Here is a 23886-nt window from a genome sequence, read left to right as displayed (position 1 = left end):
GGGCTGGGAGCTCACAGCGTCGCAGCAATTAGCTTTTTTCAACTTGCTGGTGAGTCTTCAAGCTAAGCCTGACAACTCTGTGGCCTGGCTTTTCTGGCCTCCCCTACCTCGCCCTGTCTGTATGACCTTGGGTAAGTCGTCACTGTTTCTCAATTCTGTGGATAAAACAAGCCCAGACACCACCCTCCTGGAGCTCAAGTTCTGGTGAGGGAAGAAGAGCCTGGCGTCTGGGAAGGGGTTGGAGGAAGATGTTGGCCTTGGGGGACAGCCTGGGAGAGAAGGGAGGGGGAGGCCTGGATCTTGGGAATGAACAAGGAGTCGAGTGGCCTCAATTCAGACAGGGCCAGAAGTTCAGCTCTGAGCCTGGGAGCCAGAGGGCAGGGAAAATTTCTGCCAGGGCACACGAGAGGAGTCTGGCAAGGGTGTGGTAAACGGTGGCAGCTCATATTGCTGCCAACCTCTTCACACAAGGGCTGTGTACCCTGGGCTGGCAGGGGACAAGGGGTCCCTGACTCGGGAGATTACAACTTGTTTAGGCAGATAAGATGTCCTTGGGAAGGAAGCTGAACAAAGGGTGACTTTGTGAGACCGGCTGCCTGCTGGGATCTCTGAGGGGCTGCTGGAGACCAGAAAGAGTTATCCCTGGGCGTCAGGCCAGCCAGGATAATGGGCCACCAGGGCTGGGTCACAAGAATGGCATCTTGCATTTGTCTTCTATTCTGAATGTGCTCTTAGGTAGCTACATGCTACACACCTTGTTAAAAAGGGGATCTTGGGCACGGGTAGCTCAGGCCTGTAATCCTAGCTACTCAGGAGCCTGAGATCTGAGGATCAAGGTTCAAAGCCAGCCTGGGCTGAAAAGTCCCTGTGAGACTCATCTCCAATTAACCACCAAAAAAACAAGAAGTGGTGCTGTGGCTCAAAGTGGTAGAACATTAGCCTTGAGTAAATGAGCTCAGGGAGTGCACCCAGGCTCTGAGTTCAAGCCCCACAGCTGACAAAAAAAAAAAAAGGCAGGGAGGGGCTTTCACCTGGGACGAATGGTTGGGACAAAAGCTGGGAGGTCATAGGGCCCAGGGTGTAACTGGCAGGTGGTGATGAGGATGTGGAAGGCGGCACTCTTGCTGGGCCCTGTGAAGGCCTGGAGATAAGGGTATGCTTCCAATTCCATGCAAAGACTTCTGGGAATCTGGACCAGCTCAGGTTTCTGGGTAGAATTTCTCCCAGATCACTTGCAGTTCTTCAGTTTGGCCACTGGAGGACACAAGGCCAACGTTTGTAGGGGTCTCGAGCAGTCAGTTTCTGGGTGAGGGCCTTGAAGAAGCTCATCCCTCGGAGTATTAGGGGATGCAGAAGGCAGGAGGCCCAGAGCCTGGTCCTCCATCCCCGTCACCGCTTTAGATGGGACCCTGTGAGATTGGCTGTTGATCACCAAAGTTAGTTTTCCTCTCCATAAAGGTAACCCACCTCTCCACAGCCCTCCTTAAGAACCTTCAGTCACCTGCCAGGACCAAGCCTATCTTCTCAATTGGCAGTTAAAACCTCCAGCTCTTGAATCTGGGCCTGTACCCGTCACCTGGAGGCGGATCATGATGAGGCCATGCTAATAAGCCAGGCCCACTTAGGACCACCCCACCTTGCATTCTCCCCCTCCCCCACCTCTTATCCCTCCCTGCGACGGACCAGCTTGGCCGGAGCACTGGGACCTACGGGACAGGGATCTCGGGATAGGTGGGCAAAGGAGTCGGCGAAGTGACAAACAGACACAGACTCAAAAGAGTTGCATCTGAGTGTATCTTTATTGAGGAGAATTAACATTTTTATACAGTGTGTGATTGTGACATAGATTCTTTGTTTATTTAAGCACGTAATCAATTTTTTAAAGGCAAAGCATTGATGAATTACATGAAAATTAATGACTGTCCCACCAACTGTTTAAGCTAAGTGATGCGAAACAAGTCTAGCATATTGTTTAATAGAATACGTCATCTATTCAGCCTTTTTTATGTTTAATAATTAACAAACCTAAGACAGGGCTGTACTTACATTATACTCTTTTTAATTTTATCCAACTAATTTCATCTTTATAAGCTCCTGTATAAGGAAATGGTTCTTGGTTGGTTCAGGAAATATGTCACTAACTTTATATTTTGTGTGAAAACACCATCTATTCCCTATAACGTTAGTTGGACTAAACTTAATCATAACTGTTGGGAGAATCTTTCTTTTTCTTTTATAATCAGAGGCCCCTTCTTTTTAGAACTCTCTAAACTACTGGGATAACTCTTTCTAACTTAGTTTAGTTTATTGATTTTGTCTGTTGGACATATCTAAAAATTTTAAGTCTCTATATTTACTATTCGTGAGCTGCAAAACCGCTTGTGAAGTTGTAGGAGTTTCTGGAGGCAACGTCACATCAAATGATAGATTGATTGGGGGATTGCCCACATTTAATCTTTGGCCTTAGTCTTTATTACTTAGAGAAGCCATCTCTATTGGACTGGAAAAATACAACATGCTCTGTTCTCGGATTAATAGAAAAATAGCCAAAACGAGAATAAAGGCAACGAATGTACAGCCAAGAAGAATATAGTAAGAATAAAGGTAGAGGCTATAAAGGTGCAGCCAAGTGTATGGGAAGCCTTGAACCAACACCCCCTTCCTGGGGGCATGCTTCCTTGAAGCTCTTTGTCCAACGCGATCTCTCACGCAGACTCCGCAGAAGGTGGTGTGGCACCCACTGGCCACAGAAAGATGTCCACTCAGCTGGAAATACCAGGAACCACTGGAAGTGAAGAAACTTAAGTGTTTGACCTTGTTTCTCTGGCCAGAGACTATCATTGAACTTGCAGTCCCTTATTCTGTTGTCGAGGTCAAATCAGAAGCCATCTATCCACCACAGGCAGCTTTATGGAAGTGCTCCGCCCACCTGCGCTGGCTTCTCTTTGCTGAACCCAGCTAAGGACTCCTTGCAGACACATCTTCATGGCTGCTTTGCTTGCTGTGATCTCTGCTCCTTTCCAAACGCTTGCTTCGGCAGCTTCCTCTCCATTGCCTCTCGGACTGGGTTCCCATGGTGGTTGGATACTGAGCTGCTTGTTAGAGGAGGAAACAAGAGTTGTTGTGTACAATGGCAGGCCTGAATTGGCCTGGAGGCAGGACAGACGCTCTCCCAGGTGGGACTTGTCAGGGCACAGGGCAGGCATCCTGCCACTGGGCCCTGGGTCACTGTGGTGAGCAGCAGTCACACTGGAATGTCTCTTTCTCAGAGAACAACGGGTTAAGTCTGACCAGATTGTCTTTTTTAGGGAATCCAGTTCTCCACCAACTTCTGGGGGATGCCTGGGGCTTGAGTCTATGCCAGGCTCCACTCCTGTCCAGAACCTTTCATTCCAAAAGTTTCAACCAAGTGTATGTGGCGTGGCACCTCCCACCTGTCATTACCCCGCCCCCTCCTGGGCCCAACTTTGAACTTCAGGGTGAAGCAGGCAAGGAACCTTTATCCAGCCTTGAATTCTTCCTTTCACCAAAATTATGTATTTACTGTGCTGGTACTGGAGCTTGAACTCAGAGCCTCATGCTCCCCTTTAGCTTTTCCCGCTCAATAGTAGCACTCTACCACTTGAGCCCCAGCTCCGCTGCCAGCCTTATTAGTGGTTAATTGGAAATAAGAGGCTCATGGACTTTCCTGCCTGGGCTGGTTTTGAACTGTGCTCCTTAGATCGTAGCCTCTTGGATAGGTCGGATTACAGGTGTGAGCCGCTGACACCTGGATCACACTGTGGGATTTTATTCAAAGCATTTCATCTTGCTGGGCCTCAGTTTCCCCCACCATCACAGAAGAAGCCCCCTTCAGTGAAGCAAGCACAGTGGAAGTGACAGGAATGGAAAACTAGGTGTTGGAGCACAGCCCCTGGGGACACAGTGAGGTGCCAGTCTTGCCCTGGCTTCCCTCAGGGCTCTGCTTAGTCCAGTCCCCCTTCCCTCCTTCCCTCCCTCCCTCCCTCTCTCCCTCCCTGCCATCGTGGAGTGCTGGCTCCCAGCATGCCATGCGCTGACAGCCTTATAAATAGTCGCCTTTGCAGGCGGCTGGTGAGGACGGGCAGGGCACGCACTGGCCCCGGCGCCCACCGCACCCTCCCCCAGGTCAGTGTCTGACTGCCCGACAGCCCATGTGGATGCCTCGTGGGGGCCATCTGCAGGGAGTGGGGAAGTGCCAGTGGGGGGAGGGGCGGGTGTTTGTGTCGGGCTCCCCTTGGGGTGTGTGTGTGTGTGTGTGTGTGTGTGTGTGTGTGTATCCATAGTTATGATCTATGTGTATTTGTATGTGCTCTCTTGCCTGTGGATTTCGGGTTTTGTGCCACACTGCTGTGCGTTTGCAAATCTCAGAAAGGGAGGGAGGAGAGATGGGGGGGGGAAGAGAATGATTCTTATAGCCCCTCCCAGCCTTCCAGACCCCTTTGTCCCAGCCTACATTCCTGGGACTCAGGGTCCCTGCTCTTGGCTTGTCCCAGCTAAGGCCCAGGGAAGGGAAGCTGTAGCCTGGCTCCCCACCCCCAGAAGTCCTGGGGTCGTGTGCTTAGAGAGCCTATCTGCCATTACCACTTCAAGTGCTGGAGGAACCAGCCCCCCCCCCCCACTTGACTCTTGTCTCAGCCTCCTGGTTGGAGAGGATCCCCTGGGGTCTGTGCTTGGGGCATGGCTGCTCAGCTGCCCACCCCAGACCTCTCAGCAGCAATGGAGAAGCCAGAGAAGAAAGATAGGCTTGCCCAAGGGCACACAGTTCAGTGGTAGAGGTAGGAGTTGAACCCTAGCTGCTTGCAAGCTCTATAAGGGCTATTCTTAGGCACTGTGCCAGCCTTGTGTTGTGATTGGGGTCAAGTCACTGTCCTCTGGGCCTCAGTTCCTTAGGCTACCCTGGTGGCTGCCCGGTGAGCCAGGCTTGGCTGTTGGGGCCCTGTCCTGGGGGCCTCATGAGGCCTGGGCCTTTGCTTGTAACTCAATTCCATGCTGGACCCCTGGCTCCTGGGAGGACTCCTCAGCACCCAAGTTATTTTGGACCAAGGAAGTGGCAGGTGTCCCCAGGACCGAGAAGGGCTTAGGTTACCAGAAGGGAGCAGGGCACGTCTCAGGGCTTTACTGACTGCCCCTGGCAGTCCCCTATCTCTGGGTGGCTGAGGGGTTCTTGGCAGCTGGACACCTCCTTCTGCACACTCAGCAGGACGAAGAGCGATAACTCACGCCTTGAGTCAGTGCAGCATTAGCAAAGCTGCAGAAGGCCCTGCTCTGGGCCTGGGCACCAGACCTGAAGCAGCAGAAAATGTAGACCTGAGCTTGACCCCTGCCAGGCCGTGGAGCTCCCTTATCCCATCCTCCAAGACTTAGCTCTCTCTCCTAGATTGTGATCAAGATGGAAGGAGGCTTCCAGCTTACACTCAGCCCCAGCCAGGCCCAATCAGGTGGAGGCCCAAGGTGCAGCAGAGTGTCTGAGTCCTTCCTGTCTTGTGCCCAGTGAAGCTTCCGAAGTTCAGAGAGGAGCTGAAGTGTGGCTCAAGGGGAGAGCACCAGCTGAAACAGAGAGAGAGGGAAAGAAAAAGAGGGAGAGACCCTGAGTTCAAATCCCAATCCTGGCACGATTTTTTTTTTCAGAGAAAGGATTAGGCACTCACACCTGCAATCCTCACTACTCAGGAGCTGAGATCTGAGGATCACAGTTCAAAGCCAACCTAGTCAGGAAAGTATTTAAGACACTTCAGTTAACCACCAAAAGTGGAAGTGGAGCTGTGGCTCAAGTAATAGAGTGCTAGCCTTAGATGAAAAGGTTGAAGGTCACTCACCAGGCACCAGCGGCTCATAGTTGTAATCCTTGCTACCCAAGAGGCTGAGATCTGAGGATTACAGTTTGAAGCCAACCTAGACAGGAAAGTCCGTGAGACTTTTTGTTGTTGTTGTTGTTAGTTATGGGGTTTGAACTTAAGGCCTGGGCACTGTCCCTGAGATTTTCCCCTCAAGGCCAGTGCTCTACTACTTGAGCCACAGCACCACTTCCAGCTTTCTGGTAGTTAATTGGAGATAAGAGTCTCCCAGATTTTCCTGCCAGGGCTGGCTTTGAACTGTGATCCTCAGATCTCAGCCTCCCGAGTAGGTAGGAATTATAAGCATGATCCATCAGCATCCAGCTATGAGACTCAATTAACTACCAAAAAGTCAGAAGTAGAGCTGTGGTTCAAGTGATAGAGTGCTAGCTTTGAGCACAAAAGCTCAGGGACAGTGCCCAGGCCCTGAGTCCAGACTCCAAGACAAGTACACACACACACACACACACACACACACACACACACACACACACACACGTTAAGGGGCAGTGCCCAAACCCTGAATTCAAGCCTTACTGCAGACACCAAGAAAAAGAAAAAAAGGAAGGAAAGAGAAAGAAAAAGGGAAGGAAGGAAGAAGGAAAGAAAGAAAAAAAAGAAAGAAAGGAAGGAAGGAAGGATTCAGAGAAGGCATGCCTATGTGTGGGTGAAGGGAGAAATCTAGGAAGGCTTTCTAGAAGAGGTAACTCAGAGCTGAGGCCTAAAGCCATCACAATTGAGAAGAGACAACCAAACATTGAGTGCAAGATCACAAATGCCTAGAGAAAGACATCGTCATGGTGAGCATTGTGACAGAATCACCGACAATTGATTGATAGGGGTGAACCTGCTGAGGTGGCAGGGTCAGATCACCAGGCTTCTATAAGGTAGGTTGAGTTTCAAGCTTTGTTTGGGAAGCTGAGGAGGCCATACTGGGAAGGTTGAAAGCCAGCCAGTGACTTGGTCTGTTGTTTCTCAAAGGAAACATCTGGAACAGTGGCCCCAGACCTTAGAATAAGGAAGTTGGGAGGGGGAGGGTACAGGTTGGAGAGAGTATCCAAGATGGGGAGGCCGTGGTGTGGTATGTGCAGGGCCAAGGTGGGGTGGGGGGTGTGCAGGGCAGAGATGTGAGACAGGATCCTTGTTCAAAGCCGGTTGGTGCAGAAATATCCTTGAGTCTCAGCCACCAAAAAAGCTGGAAGTGGCTGAGCATGGGTGGCTCACACCTATAATCCTAGCGACTCAGGAGGCTGAGATCTGAGGATCATGGTTCAAAACTAGGGCTTTCAGGAAAGTCTGTGAGACTCTTACCTCCAATTATCTATTACAAGAAAAGAGCCAGAAGGGGAGCTCTGGTTCAATTGGTAGAGCACTAGCCATGAGCAGCACAAAAGCTCAAGGTCAGTGCCAGGGTCTGAGTTAAAACCCCAGAACCAGCACAACATACAAAAAAGCTGAAAGTGGGGTGTGGCTCAAGTGGTAGTGCCAGCCTTTGGTGGACAAACCAAAGGGTGTGAGGCTCTTGAGTTTAAGCCACAGAACCAGCATACAGACAGGGAAGACAGGCAGGCAGGCAGGCAGGCAGGCAAACAGACAGACAGACAGACAGACAGACAGACAGACAGACAGACAGACACACACACACACACACACACACACACACATGCGCATGCCCCAACTGGGAAGAGCTCTGTCCCCCAGACAGGCTTTGGGCCTCTGCGCCATCCTCCTGTCAGCTTTCCTGGCCCTGAGGAGCGTTGTCAGGGAGTCTGGGCAGATGCTGGTCCCACACTGTCTCTAGGAGTTTCCAGGGTTGAGTCCTATTTCCTCCCCTCTGTGCAGCCTTCACCCTGGTCCTCTTGGAGACCAAAGCTCTCCTGGGATAGGTGAGGTAATAGATGCCAACAGGAAAGGGACTTTGCCAAGGTCAGCCCGCCTCCTGGACTTCCCTGTCTCCTCTGGCTTCTGAGTCCGGCCCACACCTGCTGGTGCTGTGGGTGAGGTTTGGTGGAGGTCCAGGCCCGGTGGGGAGCAGCTCTCACATCCCCATGCCTTGACTTGCAGCGTGCTGACCCGGCTCCCAGGACCTCAGCAAGATGGAAGGTATGAAGCTCTTGGCGTTGCCTGTGCCCGTCTGTGAAGGGCAGATACGGGAAGGGCTGGGGGTGGTCCTGGGGTCCATCTGGAGCCTCCAGCCTCCTTCTTCAGCCTCTCACAGGATGCATCACTCCAAGATTAATTTTAGAAACAATGAGGCCTCCCCAAGGTTTTGGGGGGAGGAGGGCAGAGCTCACCTCCCACTCTGGCGTTTACGGAGCTGAGTCTCTTCTGAAGAGGGTGGGTTCTGGGCTGGGGAGGGGCTGGGGGTGGAGACGGCCCTGTGGACAGGCTCCAAGTGTGCCAAATGTACCCACTTTTCCTGCCACTCAGAGAGAGAGGCGTGGGCCTGAGGCTGTCTGGACTTTCCTAGCTTCTGTGCACTGGGACCTACAGGGAGCCATGGGGTGGGCAGAGAGTCAGGAATGGGTCAGCCTGATTTCTGGCAGTGCCACCTGTCTAATCCCTGGCCCTGGGCCTTGGACCTGGGCTGCTCTTAAAGGTACACTGGAGGCCAGCAGTCACCCTTCTGCCCTTAGCTCCAAACTTGGGCTGCCACAGGGTCATGGCTTCTGCTTTTCCTAGCCTCCCCCTTCATTCTGCTTCCCTCCCTGTGGCTGCCACGCCCACCACCTCCAGGGTCAGGGTCAAGTGCTTCTTTTCTGCAATTACACAGCAAGGCAGGCTCGTTTCACCCCAGGAGGGGACGTGTCAGAAGTGGAGCACAGGTCCCCATTTGGGTTCTGACATGTTGACTAGGCCACTTCCTTTCTAGGCTTCAGTTTTTTTTGGCTCAGTGGTCTGTGGGTGCTTCTTTTTGGGGGTTGCTGAGGAATAGAATCCAGGGCCTTGTGGATGGCAGGCAAACGCTCTCCCGTGAGCTCTATCCCAGCCTGGGCTGTGAGTTCTAACAAGGAAAGAGTTTGAAACGGAATGTGTGTAAGCTCCCCTCCCTGTCTGGACAGGAATTTTACTTGCCCACCACAGCAAGCTCCTCCCTGGCAACCATCTCCATGGCAACAGGCATTGTGGTTTCCAACTCCTCCACATTAATACCGTTGGGGCGGCCAGGCCTGGGAGGGACAAGGGACATAGCAAGACAGAAGGCTAGACTGTTGTTTATTTAGTAGGCAACTTGAAGAAGAGGGACATAGGAAGGCATAAGGTGACTGACCTCCAGCCACCCACGGGGAGGCGGGTGGAGGCTGGCACCCAGACTTCCAGCGGTGCTGTGTTCTTAGCCTCCAGGCCCTTTTGTTCTGGAACATCATCTTTTCTGTCACCTCTCCCTCCACACCCCCCCAGTTCTGAGCAGTCTCTCTGGCTATTTTCTAACACGTGACTGAATCTTTTTCCCGTGCTTTTTCCACAGAGAAGCTGAAGAAAAGCAAGATTATCTTTGTGGTGGGTGAGTCTCAAGTTGGGAGGGTCTTGGGGAGGGACCCCAGCAGCCCCTAGAGGCCTGGATCTCAGAGGAGTTCTGAGCTTGTGGGTCCTCGCAGGTGGGCCTGGCTCAGGGAAGGGCACCCAGTGTGAGAAAATTGTACAGAAGTATGGCTACACCCACCTCTCCACCGGAGACCTTCTGCGTGCCGAGGTCAGCTCTGGCTCAGACAGGGGCAAGAAGTTGGCAGAAATCATGGAGAAGGGCCAGCTGGTACCACTGGTGAGTGTGAGGGTGCTGGGTGCCCCAAGGGAGTGCCAGTCAGCAGAGCCATAAAGACCCAAGACCTGGGGGACCTGCCCCGCCTCTCACCTAGGTCTTCCTGTCCACTCAAACCACACGTGTCCTTTCCCGCCTGCTGCGATCTTCCCCTCTCATCCAGCTTTCAGACCACCTCTTCCCTCCCATTCCTCTGCTTTGGGCTAAGACCCCCTAATTTTATAATGCAGTAGTCCTCTTCTTTGCCCATGTGAACCGTGCCACCCTTGGAAATACAAGCCAGCGGTCACTGGCAGTTCCCTGCCCGGACCAAGGTGGGGAAGGCCTGCTCTGCTCAGGGCGCAGGACAGGGCGAGGCTGTCTAGGGGCTGCTGCCAAGCCCTCCGTCAGAGGAGGCCACAGGAGAGGGAGGCTCACTAGAGCAATGAGCGCTCAAGGCGGGAGGGCAGCTCAGAGGCAGGACCGGCACAAGCAAAGCCCTAGAAAAGGAGTTGGAGAAGGGAGGTTGAGGCTTTTCCTTTGGTGCCCTGCCTGCAGGAGACTGTGCTGGAGATGCTCCGAGATGCCATGATAGCCAAACTTGAAACATCCAATGGCTTCCTGATCGATGGCTACCCTCGAGAGGTGCAGCAAGGAGAAGAGTTTGAGCGTCGGGTAAGTCATGGGCTTGGGGTCAGGCTGAGGGGAGAGAGAAGAGGGTGACAGGAGAGGCCTGTGAAGGTGAAGGTCATTTTTAGAAGTCTAAAAGGTATAGATGGAGGGGAAGGGCCATAGTAGGCTTAGGGTCCAAGTCAATCCCTTGAGACATTGGATCAGTCATCTTCCCTATCTGAACAATGTGGGGAGATAGGTCTGTCAGCTGCCTTGAAGGGAAAGCTCCTCATGAACACATAGTGAGAGGGGCAGGGAAAAGCACTGGCAGGGCTGGAACTGTATGTACAACTGACAGGAGGAAAACAGGATGTGTGGGGAGAGGTGAGCAGGTTTGGGGCTGGTTGGAGCCTGGAGTGCCAAGAAGGGGCATCAGTCTCTTTCAGGGGACAAGGGCAGTCTGGCTGGAAAGAGTAGGCATTGGGACAATGGCTTTCAGCTTCTTCGAATGGAAGAACATGGTCCACAGGGTGGGGGTACCCACACAAGCACATTTTTGCCCATAGGCAACATGCATAACCACAGGACACTTACACAAGGCCACAGGCACTGCGTAATGCACACTCAGAGAAAACCAAGAGTGTGGCACACACATGTGCACATGTGGGCTGGGACACTCATGCTGTCTGTACAAGGTCATGGGAGGGGGCATGGAGGGAGAGGCCGCACCTTAGTCCTACCCAGACCTCTGTGGGCTGTAGCCAGAGACCGTATTTCCTGACCTCTGACTGTCTGCAAGAACTCAAGGAAGTTCCGCCTGGCTCAGCCTTGTTGCCTTGGTTGGGCATCCTGTGAAGGCTCATGTGTACAAACCGTGTGAGGTCACCTGAAGGCTAAAAAATGGAGGTGCTGTGGGGGGACTATCTCCACACAGGACTCTTGTGGTGGCTTCTGGGGGTCCCCGCCACTGTTCTCAGCTCTGGACACTAGGGGGCGCCAAGGCTTCTCTGAAGTAGAAGAACGGGATTAGAGATTTGGCCACTCACCCTGGTTTAAGGTCCCAGAACTGTCCTGGGAGTCAACAATGCCCATCTCCTGGCTGGGAAACTGAGGCACCAGCCTCTCCAGGAGCTGTCTCTGTGCAGTCATAACCTCCACTAAGGGTGGATAGAGATTGTCCTACACAGGCTGGGAATGTAGCTTGGGGGTAAAGTGCTTACCTAGCATGCATGAAGCCCTGGGTTCGATTCCTCAGTACCACGGAAGCAGAAAAGGCCAGAAGTGGTGCTGTGGTTCAAGTGTGGTAGAGTGCTAGCCTTTTTTGTTGTTGTTGTTGGTCATGGGGCCTGAACTCTGGGCCTGGGCACTGTCCCTCAGCTCTTCAGCTCAAGGAGAGCACTCTACCACTTGAGCCACAGCGCTCCCTTCTGGCTTTTTCTGTTTATGTGGTACTGAGGAATCGAACCCAGGGCCTCCTGCATGCAAGGCAAGCACAGAGTACTAGCCTTGAGCAAAAGAAGCTTGGGAAGCCAAGCGCTGGTGGCTCATGCCTGTAATCCTAGATCTCAGCCTCCCGAGTAGCTTAGATCACAGGCATAAGCCACCAGTACCCAGCCTCTCCAGTCTTTAACCACCCAGGGGGGAGGAACGTGTTTCACAAAGTGCGTTATAACCAAGGGAACCAAGGCCTGTGAGGGCCTGGGGCCTGCCCACAGTCACAGGGAAGGCAGAGGCAGGAGAGCCTGGGTGCGGACTGCGGAAGGGCAGTCCCCATGCAGCCCTGATGTGGAGAGTGCGTGACAGCTGTGCACAAACCCTTAGAGGGGCCAGCCAGATGGACAGTCCAGCCCAGGGGAGGGGCGGGTCTTCATGTTTGTGTTAAAGTCCTGGCCCAGTGGGGGTCGTGATGGCTCTGTCTCTCTGCCAGCTCTGGTGGGGACAGGGTCCTTTCTTCCTCAGTGTGCCCAGGTTGGGCTGTGTGTGCCCAGTGTGCCCAGGCTGACAGAGGCAGAGTCGCTGTCCTCAAGGACCCATGATCAGGAGAGGGGAGGGCTGGCCGCAGGCTCTGACTTCAGTGTGGAAGTCAGTCAGTACGGGAGACTATGGAGGGACTCTAGTGGCAGAATAGAGGGAGAGGACATGGGGCCCCCTCTTCCCCACCCTTCCACATCATCCCTGACATGACCCTCTTATTCCAATGACAGTGACATTGCTTGGATGCCCCCAGCAGCCCTCCCTCCATGGGTGGTCCCTTGGTTTTTTTTTTGTTACATCCTATCAGGAGGGACATCTTGGGGGCCAGGGTTGGGAAACCCTTTGGGAAGACCAAAATTTTAGCTAAAGCTAGGTAGAGAGGTAAGCACTGGGTCAAGCTCAGATGTGTGGGGAAAGATTCACAGTAGAGGGGAGAGGACAGGTCTCTGGCATGGGAAGGAGTTGGCTGAGGGCCCAGGCATGGCCACCCAGGCAGAGGGCAAGGCATGAACCACACAGGGCCTCTGGCTGGCAGGGACTTGAGCTTCCTCTAGAGGGCGCTGGGAGCCGTGGAGGAAGTTTGAACAGGGAAGTGTCAGGGAAGGTCCCTCAAGCTGCCTTGGAGAAGGGATGGAGACCTGGATGGGAAGATGGGACAGGAATGGGTCCTTGTGACATGGCGCCTGCCCCTCCCGGACTGCCTCTCACAGATCGGAAAGCCCACACTGCTGCTGTATGTGGACGCGGGCCCCGAAACCATGACCAAGCGGCTCCTGAAGCGCGGGGAGACCAGCGGCCGCTTAGATGACAACGAAGAAACCATCAAGAAGCGCCTGGACACCTATTACAAGGCCACCGAGCCGGTCATTGCCTTCTATGAGAAACGGGGCATCGTGTGTAAGGTGGGCCTCCCGACTGGCCCTGCCTCTCATCACAGTGTCCTGGGCCTCAGTTTCCCTACTAGTCCAGTGGGAGGTTGATGTCCACGGTGGCTGGCTTGGGGAGCCTGGCCTGACCGTGGGGGAGGTCAGGCTCCTGCCTCACGGCCGGTCTCCCTTACAGGTCAACGCTGAAGGCACGGTGGACAGTGTCTTCTCCCAGGTCTGCACCCACCTGGATGCTCTGAAGTAGCCATGTAGAGCCCTTCTCCAGCTCGGAGCCACCCTACCCTGCCCTGCCCTGAGGCGGTCCTGGCCAGAGCCCAGGGCCTCCGCCCTGCCTCACTACAAGCAGGGAGGAAGCCACTTTATCCTGTTTTGTGGGCGGCGAAGCACTAAAGGAATTTCAAAGGACATTGCTTTTACTCCTTTTTCTTTGTTTCCAAACCCAGTTGAGGCTCCATCTCCTCACGCTTCTCCTCCTGCTCTGGTGCCAGGCTGTGCTGGCGCAGGCCATACCAGGCCGCACCAGGCCTGGGATCCCCCTGGTGGCAGAGAGGCTGGGGTCTTTGCTCGTGGAGCCTTGTGTTCAGGCTCCTCTGCATCCCTGCTATTGACCCCTTGTTTCTCTGAGCACGGTTTCTATGTGTGACCCTGGGCCATCTGGGCAGCAGGACAACAAAGCCATGAGCTTTGGGGCTCCTGGGCAGTGAGCATGGCACATGCTAGCCAGTGACATGGGCAGTGAATCTATCTTCTTGGTGGCAGAAGCTCTGAGGGTTTGCAAAGGGCATGGGACTAAGTGGGGGAGGAGAGGACAGGGTGCCCTCTTGAGGAGAGAGGAGGGCTGAAGGGAGCCATTCATATGCTTGCATCCGGGTCCCAGCCCACCCTTCAAGTTGTTTCTACATCTAAAATAGATCTGGGCACTGGTGGCTTAACGCCTGTAATCCTAGCTACTGAGGAGGCTGAGATCTGAGGATGAGGGTTTGAAGCCAGCTGAGGCGGGAAAGTCTATGAGACTTTTTGTTTTTGTCAATCATGAGGCTTGAACTCTGGGCCTGGTGGCTGTCCCTGAGCTCTTCAGCTCAAGGCTAGTGCTCTACCACCTGAGCCACAGTGCCACTTCCAGTTTTCTGGTGGTTAATTGGAGATAAGAGTCTCAGGGACTTTCCTGCCCAGGCTGGCTTTGAACTGTGATCCTCAAATCTCAGCCTCCTGAGTAGCTAGGATTATAGGGGTGAGCCACTGGTGCCCAGTTTATGAGACTCACATACAATGAAATACTAAAAAACTGGAAGTGGAGCTGTGGCTCAAATAGTAGAGCACTGGCCTTGAGCGAAAAATCTGAGGGTCAGTGCCCAGGACATGAGTTCAAGCCCCAATACCAAGAGCACACTGAGCAAGGGGTGTGGGTTGTCAGTGACTGTGGCTCCAGGGGTTGGGGAAGAGAGCAGCTTGGCTTGGGGGTGCATGTCTGGATATGTTGGGGACGCTCAAGCCCCCCATGCAGGACCACCTCTCCTCCTCTGTTCTCTCATCACCTCATCATGGAGGTGATCACAGCTCAATTTGGTGCTCACTTGTTCTCAACACCTGTTCTGGTCCTGGCCAGGCTCCCTTTGAGGCCAAGGTGGCCTTCAGGGGCCCTACCCGAAGGCCACTGTCCTTGGGTTGTCTCTGCTCATCAGGAGTCCTTTTGAGCTTTCCTTTGAAATAAAGGTATTTAAGATATAAAAGGTGAATCTATTGAAAGAAGAACATCAATGAATAGTAGAAGCAGGTATTGTCAAAGATGAGCCTTCTGTGGGGCTAGGGCTTGGGAGTGAAGATCTCTGCAACTTATCCTCTGTGTACCCGCACACTGGCCTCAGGAAAGGCCTCAGAAAACATGCATGCACCGATATTGGGGCTTGATGTCAGGGCCTAAGAATACTCACTTCTTTTTGTTTGTTTGTTTGTTTGCTCATGGTTGGTTCTCTACCACTTGGGTCATGCCTCCACTTCCAGGATTTTTGCTGGTCAGTTGGAGATGAGCTTCACAAATTTGTCTGTCCAGGCTGGTTTCAAACCATAATCTTCAAAGTTCAGTTCCTGAGTGCTCAGTTCCTGGGCCACTACCACCAGCTGCCGTGTACTGTATTAGGCACATACATACTTGTGCACCTTGTCTGAATCAGGGCTATCTTAAGGGTCTGCATGGGTGCAGAGCCCCCACCGGTAATCCTTGTGTAAGATGGTGTAGTGTTTGCGTGGAACTTCTGTACAACCTCCTGTATGCTTTAAGTCATACTAAAGTCATGACTTTAAGCCATAATATTTAAAATATAAATAGATGCTGTACTGTATTGCTTAGGGAACAATAAGGAAGGTACAAGTTCAATATAGATGCAGTTCTTTTTTATTTTGGTCATGGGGCTTGAACTCTGGGCCTGGATGCTGTCCCTCAGCTCTTCAGCTCAAGGCTAGTGCACTACCACTTGAGCCACAGCACCACTTCTGGTTTTCTGGTGATTTATTGGAGATAAGAGTCTCACAGACTTTCCTGCCCGGGCTGGCTTTGAACCACTATCCTCAGATCTCAGCCTCCTGAGTAGCTAGGATTACAGGCATGAGCCACTGGTGCCCGGCTGCAGTTCTTTTCTTGAGATGGAATCTTGCTATATTTGCCTAGACTGACCTCAAAATTCCTGAGTTTAGGGCTGTGAAGGTGGCTCAGTGGTAGAGGCTTGCTTAGCATTCATGAAGGCCTGGATTTGATTCCTCAGTACCACATAAACAAAAAAAGCCAGTAGTAGCACCACAGCTCAAGTGGTAGAGTGCTAGCTTTGAGCTGAGGAGCTCAAGGACAGCACCCAGGCCCAGAGTTCAAGCCCCAAGACTGGACAAAAAAAAAACAAAAAAATCCTGAGTTCAAGCACTCCTCCTTTAGCCTCAAAAGTATCTAGATAGTATCTATCCATTTATCACCTATCTAATATATCAATATAATACAGATACCCTACATATTGAAAGCTTCAAGGTGTAATAAGATTAAAAGTACAGTAATTGCCACGCTGCCCTCACCTTCACAAACCTTTCTTTGGGTGGCTCATGATAATGCATGCCTATAATCCCAGCTATACAAGAGATGAAAGGAGAAGGATCAAGGTTTGAGGCTATCCTGTGTAATTAGTATAAGACCCTATCTATCTAACAATCTAAAAGCAAAAAGATCTGGAGATGTGGCTCAAGCGATACAGTGCTTGCCTAGCAAATGCAAGGCCCTGAGTGAAATCCTCAGTATGCCCCCTAAATTTTAATATTACCTTTGAGTTTCATGACACATTCATTTAGCAAACACTTCTGAACTAACTAAAATATTAGACAGATGCTCAGAACCCTCCCCCCCAATGATGTGGCTCCCAGCATGGAGAAACTCTTGTTCATAAAATCCCATCCCAGCCAATCAAGACCAGCCCAGACCTCTGAGCTGAGAAGCAGAGAGGTTCCTTGAGCTGGAGCTCTGGCGTGGGCCACGATGATGCCTAGGAGTTCCACACAGGACAGAGAGCATGGGGAGGCAGAGGAGCAGCTCTGCAGAGCTACCCCCAGTGGAGAAGACCCATTGAGAGGGGAGGGCTGAGGCCTGGGGCTGGGCTGGAATGGGCTAAAGGAGGTGCAGCAGCAGGAGACCCACCTGACCGAGGGTGGGGGCCAGACTTGAAGGACCTTCAGGTGATTTGGGCTGAGAGGTAGCTCAGGGGTACAGCATGAGCTTAGTGATTATGTAAAGCCTTATTTATTTATTTATTTTCTGCCAGCCCTGGAGCTTGAACTCAGAGCCTGGGTCCTATCTCAAGGCTAGTGCTCTACCACTTGAGTTACATCTCCACTTCAGGCTTTTTGGTGGTTCTTTGGAAACTTTCCTGTGTGAGCTTACTCTGAATCGTAATCCACAGATCTCCACCTCCTCCTGAGTAGCTAAGATGAAAGGTATGAGTTACTGGCACCTGGCTACATTTCTTTTGATCAAGACCAGCGCTCACTCCTCATTTTGTGGCATTGGCCTGTGAGGAGACAGCTTTCCCGCTGAAAATGCCTCCTTCCACATTCAGCCCTGACTTCCTCAAGTTTCCATAAACCGACAGCTTGTTCGGAAGGCTTCGGAGCCTCAAGCTGAGCCTGTGGATGAGAGGGCGTCCGAGGCGAGCTGCTGGAGGGGCTGGAACGGGACAGGAACCTGCGACCTGCGGAGCATGTGCGCTACTGCGCAGGTGAACATTCCAGCCTTTGGTAAACCTTCCTTCTGGTGAGCAGGTCCAGGCTGGCTGGTGACACCCAGGCCCCTGGGCCTTGGGTCATGCTGTGGTGGCTCTGGGAAGCTCTGCTCTGCTCTTTCAAAGGGAAGATTGGGGGGGGGGGTGTGCAGAGGGAGGCCGGAGCCCCTGGCTGGGTCAGCGTGTTCTCCTGCCCACATGCTGGACTCCAGGAAGGCTGTCAACACAAGAGACACTCCAGGCAGCAGCTGATTCCAAAGTGCTAGAATATTCAAAGCAGCCAGAGGCTCTGTAACTTTAGGGTCTCCCAGAGAGAGTGTTCCTGGGGTGCTGGCCTCAGATGCTCCCTCTACCCACGGACTGCATCCCTGGGTCTTGGCCTCAGGGTCTCCTGAGGGCCTGGGCCGGAGGCGCTGAAGTGGGAGAGGAAGGAAGCCGGGAGCAGAGGAGGCCAAGGCTGTCGCCTCCCAGCCGCGAGAGGGGCCTCGAGTAAACAGGAAGGCCGGGCTGCGCCGCCGTGGGGGCGCTTTGGAGGGTGGGGGCCAGGTCCTACTGGGCATGCGCAGTCTGTGTGAGCCCAGGCCTCTCCTGCTAGGGTCGTGTGTCCAGAGAGGTTAAACTATCTGGTCCAGGTCACACAGTAGCTACATGCTTGCCTGTCCCCTTCTTGGGATTGTAGTGCCAGGTTTCCTGCCCTCCGCCCATCGTGGAGTCCTAGCCCCTTGTGGGCTTCAGTTTTCCTTTCCTCTCCCTTCTTATTGCTTCATTTTTTTCCTCTTTTTCCTCCTATCCTGCCTCCCCTCTCCTTCCTTGTCTACTGAGGCTTGAACCCAGGGCCATATAGATGCTAGGCAAGCTTTCTACCACTTGATGATGTCCCAGTCCCCTTCCGTGTGTGTGTGTGTGTGTGTGTGTGTGTGAGATAGGGTCTTGACACTCAGGCTGGCCTGGGGGATGTGCCTGTCTCTGCCTTCTGATTATAAGCCTGCTCGAATCGGGCTCTCCTTTCCCTGTCTATGAACTTAGAGCCCTTACAACCCAGCCCAGAAAAAGCCCCTGCTTCCTAAGTGGCCCTGGAAGATTCTTCAGACTTTGGATTTTGGTGGGAAGGCCGATACCACTCAGGACTGGGAGGTAGGAGGACCCCTGGGTAGGGAAAGAGAAGGCAGCCGTTGTTTCTCTGTCTGTTTTTGTTTTAGGATGCTGGTACTGGGGCTTGAACTCAGGGCCTGAGCACTGTCCCTGAGCTTTTTCCACCTTCACCCCTGGAGCCATACCTACATTTTTGGTGACTAATTGGTAATACAATTCTCATAGACTTTCCTGCTTCAGCTGGCTTTAAACTGTGATCCTGGGATCTCAGCTTCCTGAGTGGTTAGGATTACAGGTATGAGCCCCTGGCTTCTGGTAGAGGTTTTGTTCCTTTTTTTTTTTTTTGGTCGGTCGTGGGGGCTGAACTTGGCCTGGGCGCTGTCCCTCAGCTCTTCAGCTCAAGGCTAGCGCTCTACCACTTGAGCCACAGCACCACTTCTGGCCTTTTCTGCTTATGTGCTGCTGAGGAATCGAACTCAGGGCCTCATGCATGCAAGGCAAGCACTCTACCACTGACTCACCTTCCCAGCCGCAGGTTTTGTTCTTTTAGTGCAGAGCAGGATTGAGTAACAGCCTCATCCCTGGGACCACAGCGTTCTTGAGTCATTCTCCCTCTTCAGAAACTGACGCTTGACCTCTGACTTCTGTATCTCAGATGAACCCAAGCCCTACACCCTGGGAGACTGGGTGATGAAGCCCACAGGCCTGTTGAGAAGGCCTTGGGGCCAGGTCCCACTCCAGGTGATGGGGATTTAGCTGTTCTAGAAGGTGAGACATACTAAATGTCTGTCAGCTGGTGGTATGTATCTTAAGGGCCAATTTTGGAGGGGGAGGTGGTTTTCAGTCAGATTTTACTAAGCATGTGACGTTTGAGCAGAGGCTTAAAGGAGGAGGAGGCAAGCCATGTGGCATTGACAGAGCATATGAAGAGAACAGCATGTCCAAAGGCCCTGAGGTGAGCATTTGCTTGACTAGTTCAAGTAACAGCAAGGAGCTAACATGGGCTAAAGTGGAGGGTTCTGGCGTTTACTCTGAGGGGCAGTGGGCAGAGCAGAGATGGAATCTAACTTTTTTGTGTGTGCCAATACTGGGCTTAACCTCAGGCCTTCATGCTCTAGCTCAGCCTTTTCTGCTTATGGTTGGTACTTGACCACTTGAGCCAGGCCTCCAGTTCCAGCTTTTTGCTGGTTAATTGGAGATAAGTCTCAAGGGTTTGTCTACTGGGCCATCTCTGAACCTTCGTCTTCAGATCTCAGCTTCAGATCTCAGCTAGGATCACAGGCATAAGCACCAGCACCTGGCTGAATTGTACTATTTTAAACAAACATTAAAAGGGCCTGACTCAAGTTAAAACCTGACTTGTCTTTAACAGGCTCCCTTAACAGTGTGGAGAAAGGGTTGGGACAAGGGACAAAGCCAGCAGAGCTCAATGAGGAGGTGACGAGGCCGTTCCCAGAGAATGGTACTGTGGGTGAGGAAGCAGCCTCGCTCTGCCAACAGGGAGTGTGAAGGAGGACCCATCGCCATCTTGTGTGGCTTCAATCAGGCTTGTGAAAGTCAAGATCAACTCCAATTGGGACAGTGAAAAGAGGTTGTGGCCTGGGGTGGAGAAACCAAGGCACCAGAAAGGGATGTGCAGACAGAGACTAGAACCTGGTGAGGGTTGAGACATGCAGGGGCCCTGAGATGTGGAAGGTCCTGGCTGGACAGACAGAAGTCAGGATGGTCACTGCAACTAGTATTTAGCACAATACTCCCCGGCCCCCACATTCAGGTGTGCACAAATCCCCCAGGATCAGTGTGTGTGTGTGTGTGTACACGCACGTGTACACATGCATGAAAACAAGTGTGTATGTGCACACAACTCCAGTACTGAGACTTGAACTCAGGGTTTCACACTAGCACTTTATCACCTAAACCATAACTCCCAGCTTTTTGCTGTTTAATTGGGGAAAATAGTCTCAAAGACTTTTCTGTCCAGTCTGGCGTTTGAGTATCTAGCACCTAGCAAATCTTCCTGGATCCTGAGGAAAAAAAAAAAATCAAAATGCAGGCTTTATTTAGCAGACTGGGGTAGGGCTGAGGCCCTGCACTACTAACAAATTTCCAGAAGATACACAGACTGCACTCTGGGTAGCAAAGTTCTAGCACATTGTATTGACGGCTGAGACCCACTGGTGGGTAGCAAAATCTAGAGAGGCCCGAGGTCCTTAGCAAATGGAAATGGCAGGGATGGACAGATTGCCCCATGAGGTCATTGCAACCAGATAAGTTCATAGACAGTTCTTCCATTATCTGACTCTGAGTGCCGGAGATTATTTGTCCCAGTGCTGGGATATGATGTCATCAGGGTCACAAAGCTCTGAGAAAACCTGATTTGGGAGTGAGAAGGGAAGGGGCCTGGGGACCAATGCAGAGGAATAGATAAGGTGACCGGAGACATGGGATGGAAACCAGGATGGAATGTTCTGGAAGCCAAAGGAATACTTCTAGGCCCAGATTTGGCATTGTCCTCTGCCTCTCTCCTGCATGTGTCCTAGCATACCTGAGCCTTATTTTCTTCCACGTGACTGTCGTGGCCCTTTAGGTGGGTATGAGGGGATCTTGGCATGAGATCGGGCGAGCCCATGAGTGGTAGAGCATTTGAATTCTTGTTAGAATTTCTCCAGGCCAGCAAGCTGCCCTTCCATTGTACAAATGAAGAAACTGAGGTCCCGGAAGTAGAAAGGGCCTACTAGAGGACCCCTAGCCAGTTCAGGGCAGAGTTGAATACCCAGACTCCTGGCTGATGAGGGTCTTACTCATCTGTTATCAACAGTTCCTGGCTCTGGACCAGAGCTGGAGCCAGACAGCCGCCTAGGGGTTCCCTGGGGACCTCCTGAAATTCCTTCAGTGGCCAGGAGCCAAGGTGAACGTGCTCCATCCCTTCCTGCAGTCCAGACCTTCCCGACCCTCCAGGAGGAGGAAGAAGCAGAATGACCCCTGTGGGGTACAGGCACAGCAGGGCCTGGCAGGCGGCCACCACAGGTCTCCTGATGTGTGGCCAGGCCACACCTGAACATATCTGTATTCTTGCCCTGGCAGGAAACAGATGGCACGTTCCCAGGGGGATGGCGTGGGGAGAATGTGACCAGGTCTGTTTACACAGGTGTGGGCAGGTAGGGGTAGCCACAGGGGCTAGGCAGACCCCCGGGGCTGGCAGAGACAGCCTATAACCACTCAGCCTGAAGGGAGAGGAGAGGAGCGGATTTCTCAGCTGGATAGGGTCATGCAGAGCCACGTGGGGATGGAACCAGGGGATGCGTCTCCCCTCTCCTCGCCTTGTCTCTGACTTCCAGGGGGTGGGCTGGGTGGAAATGTGGACTTGGCCTGGGGGCATGGCTAGAACATGTGGGTGGGTGGCAATCTGTGGACAACTAACCCCCATCTGTCTCTGGCCACACGACCACTGAACTTCCAGGGGACAGGAGAACCAGGCAGGACTGGCCTTTTCTATTAGAGACCAGGAGCAAGGCCCACTGCTCTGTGCCTCAGCTTCCCCAGGCGTCCATGACCTTCATCCCTGCCTTACCTTTGAGAACATCTCTTTTTCACTGTATTCAGGGGCTCAAAGGCCCCAGCTCCTATGCAGGAACACAGCAGTGTAAATATATATTTATATGATGTCAAGCCAGGTGCTGGTGGCTTGCACCTGTAATCCTAGCTACTCAAGACTGAGATCTGGGGATCTGTGGTTCAAAGCCTTGGCAGGAAAGCTCATGAGACTTTTATCTCCAATTAACCAGCAAAAAGCCAGAAGTGGAGCTGTGACTCAAGTGGTAGAGTGTCAACCTGGAGTCCTTGAGTGAAAAAGCTCAGGACAGCGCCCAGCCTTAGAGTCTGCACCTGACAGCCAGGCTGGGCCTGGTAAACCTCAGGGAGCCTCGGCTTCCTCCTCTTAGCCTTGCCTAACGGAACCTAGGAACCAACCGGGGTGTCTGTGGGGATGAAGGGCTGATAAGGTGAACGCCTAGGGTGGGCCCTAGGGCACAGTTCACCCCAAGGCTGGAGTAACTGTCCTCTGGCACAGACTCCACTCAGGACCTGGAGATACCTCCTGGCCACCCTCATCTCCCGACTGCAAGGGGCTTCCTGATGGCAGGCATGGCACACCTGTGACGGTGTGCCCAGGCTTGGCTGGGTGGTCTACCCTCTGCCACGACCCTCACCCAAGGAGCGCCACCCTTGCAGCCCACCCCTGCCAACTCTGGCAAAGACAAACGGCTGCTCCGGTTACGGGGGCAGCCAGGACTCCAGCCTCTTCCCACCTGGGCCTCAATTTTTTTGTGTGATGCAGGCCTGCTTCATCTCATATGTGACAATGTGGCCTCTCAGAGCCCAGAGTCCATGGCTCCTGGTGGCCCTCGGGAGAAAGTCCTGACATTTCAAACCTTCCCAGAACAGGACTACAGGCTCTCTAGGCTTCCTGTCCCTACCACACCCTTGCTTGTCCTGCAGTGGTCTGCCCACTTCCTGCCTCTGCGCCTTTGCCCATGCTCGTCCCTCTGCCCGTCATGCCCACAAACCCCTTTCTTTCAATTCAGGTGGTTCAGGTTACCTGCTCCGAGCTCCCCTGGGTCTGACTCCACATCCTGCCTGTGACAAGCGCCAGGTAGGCACACAGTGGGTGCTTAGTGTTTGTAGGGTGAACACCGCAAAGGGGTTTGATGGACAGGGATTTGCCATCCTAGCTTGGGGGACACGGATGGGCAGCGCCTCCTGTAGGCCAGGCCCAGGGCTCAGTTCTGTGGTGCTGGGGCCCCTGGAAATTTCATTCCCAACAGCATGGTGGTGCCCCCACTTTGTAGGCAGGTGGCTGAGGTGGGGGGCCCAGCTCCCAAACAGAAACACCGTGAAAATTCTTTCTTAAAATGAACTTTCATCTTGTTTGCTTGCTACAAGTAGGAGAAGATACAAACATGTGGGCTTGGAAGCTTGGGCCCTGTCTAGGCCCAGAGACTCCAGCCCCAGCTTCCATGCTGGGCCAATTTGAGAATGTTTCTTTGCCCTCTGGGCACGTTTCCCTGTTCACAAGAGAAGGGGGACCAGAGCCTCGTGTCCCCACACAGAAGGGGACCTGCTCAAATCCAACTCCACCATCTTTTAGGACCTCATCAGGTCTCAGTTTTCCTCATCTGTAAAAGAGGAGGCCTGCGTTCTTGGAGCTCTGAGGTCCCAGAAATGGATTCAGCCGGGGCCTCTCAGATCTCCTGGGTGGGCTATCAGGGTAGTGATGGTTTTCATCTGTGGGTGCCAGGTGGGCCCCCACCAGCCAGTCTCGGGAGGGTGGGTGTGTAGGGAGACAAGGCCAGAGCCTGGGCCCTCCCACAGCCTCCCCCGTCCCAGGGCCCCCCACCCAGCCACAAAGCCTGTGGTACTTCCTCTAGCCCGCCTGGCAGTCGGCCTGGCCCAGCCCCTCGGGCTAAGGAAGCGCATTT

General features: G+C 53.0%; 1 protein-coding gene and 1 long non-coding RNA gene across 5 annotated transcripts; one reads left to right on the top strand and one right to left on the bottom strand.

Moving 5' to 3' along the window:
- Window positions 1–29: 29 nt before the first annotated feature.
- Ak1 (adenylate kinase 1) lies at window positions 30–13474 on the top strand. Of its 4 annotated transcripts, none has more exons than XM_070014357.1 (7): window positions 30–49; window positions 7920–7958; window positions 9325–9360; window positions 9455–9618; window positions 10153–10269; window positions 12891–13082; window positions 13243–13474. In XM_070014357.1, the coding sequence occupies exons 2-7, from the start codon at window positions 7952–7954 to the stop codon at window positions 13309–13311; spliced, it is 585 nt and encodes a 194-aa protein (XP_069870458.1). In that variant the 5' UTR covers window positions 30–49; window positions 7920–7951; the 3' UTR covers window positions 13312–13474. The 4 variants fall into 4 exon arrangements, with proteins under 4 accessions (XP_069870458.1, XP_069870462.1, XP_069870453.1 ...); XM_070014361.1 differs by lacking the exon at window positions 30–49 and adding an exon at window positions 113–131; XM_070014352.1 differs by lacking the exon at window positions 30–49 and adding an exon at window positions 4060–4146.
- Window positions 1839–6634, bottom strand: LOC138821908 (uncharacterized). Its single transcript, XR_011370262.1, has 3 exons — window positions 5838–6634; window positions 5434–5568; window positions 1839–3092 (listed from the first exon to the last, which is right to left on the bottom strand). It is a non-coding gene; the product is annotated as an uncharacterized lncRNA (long non-coding RNA).
- Window positions 13475–23886: the final 10412 nt, after the last annotated feature.

The sequence above is a fragment of the Dipodomys merriami genome, unplaced genomic scaffold, assembly GCF_024711535.1.
Source record: "Dipodomys merriami isolate MVZ:Mamm:240054 unplaced genomic scaffold, mDipMer1.0.p SCAF_11, whole genome shotgun sequence".
In the NCBI taxonomy this organism is placed as follows: Eukaryota; Metazoa; Chordata; class Mammalia; order Rodentia; family Heteromyidae; genus Dipodomys; species Dipodomys merriami.
Note: the sequence above shows the minus strand (reverse complement) of the source record. Positions and strands in the feature narration are given on the sequence as shown.

Bases quoted from the DNA above. Each gene is read 5' to 3' on its own strand.
- Ak1 (XM_070014357.1), top strand. The intron at 9,619-10,152 runs GTGAGTGTGAGG...CCCTGCCTGCAG, and splicing joins AGGGCCAGCTGGTACCACTG to GAGACTGTGCTGGAGATGCT. The intron at 13,083-13,242 runs GTGGGCCTCCCG...TCTCCCTTACAG, and splicing joins AACGGGGCATCGTGTGTAAG to GTCAACGCTGAAGGCACGGT.